General features: G+C 42.9%; 2 protein-coding genes across 2 annotated transcripts; one reads left to right on the top strand and one right to left on the bottom strand.

Moving 5' to 3' along the window:
* LOC110431198 (sericin-1-like) lies at positions 2,178–3,005 on the bottom strand. The gene is made up of 2 exons (XM_021449929.1): positions 2,952–3,005; positions 2,178–2,714 (listed from the first exon to the last, which is right to left on the bottom strand). Exons 1-2 carry the CDS (start codon positions 3,003–3,005, stop codon positions 2,178–2,180), a joined length of 591 nt encoding a protein of 196 aa, XP_021305604.1.
* On the top strand, positions 2,983–6,525 carry LOC8065574 (pentatricopeptide repeat-containing protein At4g21705, mitochondrial). Its single transcript, XM_002438918.2, has 2 exons — positions 2,983–3,315; positions 5,084–6,525. Exons 1-2 carry the CDS (start codon positions 3,004–3,006, stop codon positions 6,278–6,280), a joined length of 1,509 nt encoding a protein of 502 aa, XP_002438963.1. The 5' UTR covers positions 2,983–3,003; the 3' UTR covers positions 6,281–6,525.

The raw sequence follows: 6,552 nt of genomic DNA, 5'->3' as shown, positions 1-6,552 counted from the left end.
AGGGAGTATACATATTTAAATCTATACCTAATAATAAATTGTGAAAATTTCAGTTCACCATAATCTTTATATGTCCACCAATCCACTAGATATTAGATTCTTTAAACTTTCTGTATTCGTATAGGACTATGATTACAATTAATCAAACATCATATGTGTGTCTCTCAGAAGACGGCTGGTCTTTTCCAATAACCGAACAAAATCGTTCGGCAAGAGACCTATGTACGCAGATACGTTGCTGCTGCATATATAGGAACACGAGACCTAACCGAAATCATGTGCAAGCTCTTGGTACCGGCTGGCTTCTTTTCCTTGACGCACGTACACCCAAGGCAAGCGACGTGTGCACTTACCAGGCGTGATACAGCTGGACTCTTTCTCCTTCCTTCAGCTAGCAGTATATATATATACTCATCTATACCTACCTAATAATAAATTGTAAAAATTAAACTTTCAGTATCCATATAGGACTATGATTATAATTATCTAAAAACATAGACAACTTTCATCCAACCAAACATCGTGTGCGTGCCTCCTCTTAGGAGTCCAGGTTAATTGTGTGCACGCTCCTTTATGGGCCCAACCACCAAGACTCCAAGACAATTTCACATCGGTAAAAAAGAAAAATCATGATGTGCGTGCGCCTCCAGGATACTCGTGTGTATAGCCTCCATGGGACCATGGACCTAACCACCACCTATGCACAGGACCAAGATTGGGAGTCCGAGACGAGTTCACATCAAGTTCCGATAGCAAAGAGATATGTTCTATAAAAGCCATTGACCTACTGTGTTTGTGGTAAACTCATCCATGTATTTAGACCTTTTGCTTGTTCGTAGTATTTAAGATGAAAAAACTATAAATAAATATAATATAAACAACAAATGAATAGTAAAAATCAATCTCAAGATTTACATAGACTTCGGCTTTCCAATAAAAAAAGTGTATTGTTATAGTTTCTTATCTTTTCACGAACAATACATAAATTGACAGAAACTTATACAATATATATATAATCAAAATCAAATCTAGAAATTATAATTCAAAAGTTTGTTAGACTACTTTTAACCAAAGAGTGTAAGGTGCCATTGCACGTGAAATAAAAATCCTAAAAAGTCTAAGAGCATGTATATAAACTATATATGGACAATTTGCTTCAAAGTCAGTTTTAAATGCTTAAAATTGTCAAATTTCATACAAAGGATAAAACATAAATAAATATAACAAAGTGCTCATTTTTTATAAACGTTTGTTTGCTTCCGTAGTAACGCACGGGCATATTTTGATAGTTTATGTGAAAAACTATAAACTTTACTACAACATTGCAAGGTGGTTCTCTTTGATGGCTCGCTCCTTGTCCTCGACTCGCTCACTCAATTTCCTTCAGCTCATCCTAGGCTCACAATAGCGGTCATAGGCTCACAACATTGCGAGATGTGGCGCTTATGCCCTTCATCCGTGCTTGTTTTGAAAATATTTGGTTTTGGAGTTTCAGAAGAGAAAAGTCTGTCAGACTACAACTACTAGTATATTACCCGTGCTAACGCTACGGTGACATTTAGAAAAAATTACAAAACTAAAAAAAATCATAAAACTAAAAACAAACCTACCCCACTAACAAGAAAGTCTATATGAAAATTACGGTACTTTTTTTGGGAATATATATTTGGTTTTAACAAATGCTATGTAGAAAAATTGAGAAACACAGCTGATCTACAAATGCCCATCATTTGTCTTGTAACTTTGGTAACAAGTCTATAAAAAATGAGATACTTGATTGTAGTTAGTGTAGGTGTATACCTGACTTATTGGACAAACAAGCAAGAAAAACAAAATTATAGAGATCGATTAAAGGAATAATAAAACAAAAAATGTCTAACAAAATCAGGCACCTATGTTCAAAGTCTATCACGCAATGCCAAGAAGACAAGCAAGGAAGGGTATGTAGAAAATTTTCAAAGATTTTGTGAGATCCATGTGTTTAATTTCATAGTATTGTGTTCTTATCGTGCGATTCATGTGTTTTATGTATTAAAGTTTAGTTATTCCGTTGCAACGCATGGGCACGAACCTAGTATAATAATAAACTAATAACTACGATGATCGATATTAAAAAAAATACTACGATGATCGATGCCATCGAGATCATGCACCCTACGCAGTGCGTCCGCGTGTGTCTAGATGTACAAGAGCGAGGCGACGGCAAGAAACGTGGCAGCGACTCCAGTCTTCCAAGCGCCGCCGCGGGCACCGGCAGACGAATCGTCGTAATCGAGCACGTCAAGCACGCTATCATCATCATCATCATAGTTCGTGGTGCCTCTCGAGCCGCCGCCTCTTGATCCGCCGCCCTTTGACCCGCTGCCGGAACGAGAGCCACCGCCTCTTGATCCACCGCCGGAACGGGAACCGCCGCCCTTTGACCCGCTGCCGCCGGAACGAGAACCGCCACCGCCGCTTGATGATCCACTGTCGGAACGAGAACCAGAACCGCCACTTGATCCGCTGCTGCTGGAACGAGAACCCCCTCCGCCGGAGCCGCCGCTGCCGGAGGACAAGCGCATGACCCCCTCACTGACGTGCTCGTGGACTTGCTTGTCGTCGACCTCGTGCTCGAGCGGCACGGCTCCGCTGCTGGCCGGTGCTTGTCCTTGGTTGAGGCTGAGGACGGAGAGTAGGGCGGAGAGTAGAGATGTAAGGTCGTCATCATACTTCTAATCTGGGCCGTCTAATCTGTATGACATATGCTGTGAGTCGTTGATCTTGTAGGTGGGATTTGCTTGGAGAAGATTTCAATTATAGTAGAGATAACTCAGGAGATACAATAATTTTTATCCCTTTCTGCAAGGGTTTCGGGGAAAAAGGGGACCGGCGATAATTGGGCCAAAAGTCAAAATGGCTAAAGCCCAAATACCAGAAGAGAGGCCCAAACTCCCCACGTGGCTACCTACGGCTACGGCGAAGCCAGTGCCCGCCGAGCCGCCACCTGCCACGCCATTTGCCATGGCCTCGTCCTCTCTCTTCGCCGCGGCGCGCCGCCTGCTCAGCCTTGGCCGCCGCAGAGGGCTCCTCCCCGTCTCGCCCTCTCGCGCCGTTGCCTCCTCGTCTCGCAGCAACAGTGGCGAGGAGGGAACGCCGCCCGCGCGGCCGCCGACCCTGGGGTCCACGCTGTGGCCGCTGGGCAACCCGGGCACACTCCTTGTGCCAGAGATTGAACTGTGGGCGGCGCGGCCCGAAAACCACCTCCGAGACGTTGATCTCCGACGCATTGTCAAGGAGCTGCGCACGCGCCGCCGCCACCGCCAGGCCCTCGAGGTAGATACGGCTCTCCTCCATGCCCTCCTCCTTCTATTCTGGCCGTCATTGGCGCGTGGAAGATGTTCGATGAAATGTTATGGGGGGATGTTGTTGTTTTTCTTGCCATATTATCTGTCTCTTCGTATTTGCATTTGAGGTGTATGTGTATGATGGAATGCTGCTACAGGAGTATAGGTTTCTCTCGAGCACGATGTAATGCAGAAATTTCTAAAATGCGTTATGCAACTCATTGGTACCACTAGAAACTATGCGCGCGTTGCCGCGCGACATCCTGTTTTGGCCAGCCCGTGATGGGTGACAGCGTGAGTAATAGAGACCCTGTCCGGTTCTGCACAAGTATTGATACACTTGTTAAATATGGGACGCCTCATCGATAGTTTAGGCCATGGTAAGATCTGTGGTGTTTAGGTAAGTTTCTTTTGTTTGTATAGTATTTGTTTGTCACATGAGTGATTTCCATGCATCAGAAGTTATGTGAAACTAAGCAGGGTTTTAGAGAGTATGACTTTATTTGAACATGAACAGAATCTACATTGCTGACTTGTCTCATTTTATTTAGTGAGTTGACGAGCTGATAGCTTAGTAAGGAGAAATCTTGTCTTTGTTGGAGAGAATCTAGAGTTTCAGTTAATATCAAATGGTGGTGGCAGAAACAGTAAATGTGTCTGATAATGATTTGAGAGCCTTGTTTCCCTCATGTGCCAGCCATGAACAGTAAATGTGACTTGTTTCATGTGGTGTGCAGTGTGTCGTTTGACGGTCGTTGCCTTGGTGGTTTTGCCGGTGTTGCTTTTATTTTGCTGGTGGTCTTGTTGTCACCTTCGTGAGTGTTGTGGTTTTCTTTTTCTTTTCTTCTATTGAATTTGGCTCCTTGATTCCTTCTCTATCAATATATGCCGGCATGCTCTTGTCGATGGCTTTTTTTTAAAAAAAAAAACCATGAACATTGAGCTGCAGCTGCCCACAGGGGATGCACTTGACCCATTGAACTGAATCCAAATATGTAGAAGTAATGCTACAAACACATAACAACTGTCAGCTAAAATTAAGAGCTAAGGAAGTAGACATATAAATGGAGTTTACCTTATTCATTTTTAAGACATATGTCACATTCTATTAATCTTAAATATGACAACAACGCCAAAACAATTGACAGTGGTTTACTGACAGATGAGAAAACGAGTTCATAGCATAATGGTTGTGATGTTTTAGTAGCACCTCCACTGGCTGGGTTCGACTCCTAGGTCTAGTTTAGTTCATTTCATAGTTTTCAAGCAATACCACTGAGAGAACATATATCATGTAGAATGTGAGGTCTGTAGTTAGTTTTAGCATTTAGGGGGAAAAGAATATAGGATCATGCAAGGAAGTGATCAAGAAAGCAGTAAACTGCACTCATAATTCCTCAACAGACGCAAGTCTGTCTCCCAATATTGCCTAAGGTTTACTTGATTCGAATATTTCTAATTTTGCATTATCTGTAAATTGTAGAATTTAAGAACTACACAATGTATGTTTTACAGGACTCAAAGTTAGTAATGGATCTGCACTCAGTAGAAGGATTTGAGTGGCCTGGTCAACATATAGGATTCAGTACAAGCTTGGCCATCATTGCTTCTTTGTCATAGCACATGATTAGTGAATACATGTCCTCAAGAAGCATATATGTTCAAGGACTTAGCGCTGCAGACTTGATGTATGCACAGTTTTGTACGAATTCTTGGGGCATCCCTCATTGATCATTATTTTTTTCCACTTTGAACAGGTCTCTGAGTGGATGAATCTGAAGGGTCACGTCAAATTTCTGCCAAAGGATCATGCTGTTCACCTGGATTTAATCGGTCATATTCATGGAGTTGGAGCAGCAGAGACCTACTTCAATAACCTATCTGACAAAGATAAGACAGAGAAACCATATGGTGCACTTCTCAACTGCTATACACGAGAACGCTTGGTCGATAAAGCGTTGGCCCATTTTCAGAAGATGAAAGAGCTGGGTTTTGTGTTCACCGCGCTCCCCTACAACAACCTCATGAGCCTCTATACCAACATAGAGCAGCATGAGAGGGTCCCTTCGGTGATGGCAGAGATGAAGAGTAATGGTATTGTTCCAGATAATTTTAGCTACAGAATATGCATAAATTCTTATGGCACAAGAGCTGATTTTTTTGGGTTGGAGAACACCCTGGAGGAGATGGAATGTGAGCCTCAAATTGTTGTTGACTGGAATACCTACACTGTCGTGGCAAGCCAATACATTAAGGGTGACCTAAGGGAGAAGGCATACTCTGCCTTAAAGAAAGCAGAGGCAAAAATGGGTATAAAGGATCTGGCTGCCTATAGACACTTGATTTCCTTATATGGCCACCTTGGGGACAAATCAGAGGTCAAGAGGCTATGGGCGGTGCAAATGTCGAACTGTCAGAGGCATCTTAACACAGACTACACCAACATTCTTGCAGTGCTTGTGAAGCTTGATGAGATCGCGGAAGCTGAAGACTTGCTGAAAGAGTGGGAGACCAGCAAAAATGAATTCGACTTCAAAGTTCCAAATGTGCTGCTCACATGGTACTGCCAAAAGGGCTTGCTGGACAAGGCCGAGGCACTGCTCGACGGCTTCTTGATAAAGGGAAAGATGCCTCCTTCAACGAGCTGGGAAATTGTGGCAAGTGGCTATACGGAGAAAGGTGATGTCGCGAGAGCTTATGAGCTGACCAAAAATGCCCTCTATATGTACGCCCCTAATTCTGGCTGGGTCCCTGAGCCTTCGATGATTGAGATGATACTTAAGTATCTTGGAGATGAAAGGGAGGTCAAGGATGTCGAAGCTTTCATTGATCTGCTGAAAGTTGCTGTGCCAATGAACTCTGATATGACGGAGGCTTTGTCAAGGGCTCGTTCGAGAGAAGAAAAGAAAGGTGAAGGGGCAAGGGAAGCTCTCCGTGAGGATCTTATTGCCTGACCTTGATTGTCAGTGAAATGGTGTTTCAATACTGCTGTCTGATCCTATATACTACCTCCGTCCAAAAAGAATCTTGCTATGATGTTCGTGCTTAGTTTGACTAGTTTTTAGAAAGTATTAGTAACAATTGTATCTCTAAATAAGTTTATTTAGAAATTGTATTCAGCGATTAATTATGTGAGAGAGGGAGTACTGCTCCTAACTATAGAGTAAATTAGTTTGATAAGGTGGTGTTTGGTTCTTCATTTGTTTTGTATCCTCTTCATTTTAAA

Source organism: Sorghum bicolor, chromosome 10 (assembly GCF_000003195.3).
Source record: "Sorghum bicolor cultivar BTx623 chromosome 10, Sorghum_bicolor_NCBIv3, whole genome shotgun sequence".
Classification (NCBI taxonomy): domain Eukaryota; kingdom Viridiplantae; phylum Streptophyta; class Magnoliopsida; order Poales; family Poaceae; genus Sorghum; species Sorghum bicolor.
The sequence above is the reverse complement of the archived record's forward strand: the minus strand, read 5'-3'. Positions and strand labels throughout refer to the sequence as shown.

Excerpts from the sequence above, each read along its gene's own strand:
- LOC110431198 (XM_021449929.1), bottom strand. The coding sequence starts at position 3,005 with ATGGCAAATGGCGTGGCAGGTGGCGGCTCGGCGGGCACTGGCTTCGCC. Across the intron at positions 2,715-2,951 it reads GCACTGGCTTCGCCGTAGCC|AAGTATGATGACGACCTTAC; the intron begins GTAGGTAGCCAC and ends GGCCCAGATTAG.
- LOC8065574 (XM_002438918.2), top strand. The coding sequence starts at position 3,004 with ATGGCCTCGTCCTCTCTCTTCGCCGCGGCGCGCCGCCTGCTCAGCCTT. Across the intron at positions 3,316-5,083 it reads GCCACCGCCAGGCCCTCGAG|GTCTCTGAGTGGATGAATCT; the intron begins GTAGATACGGCT and ends CACTTTGAACAG.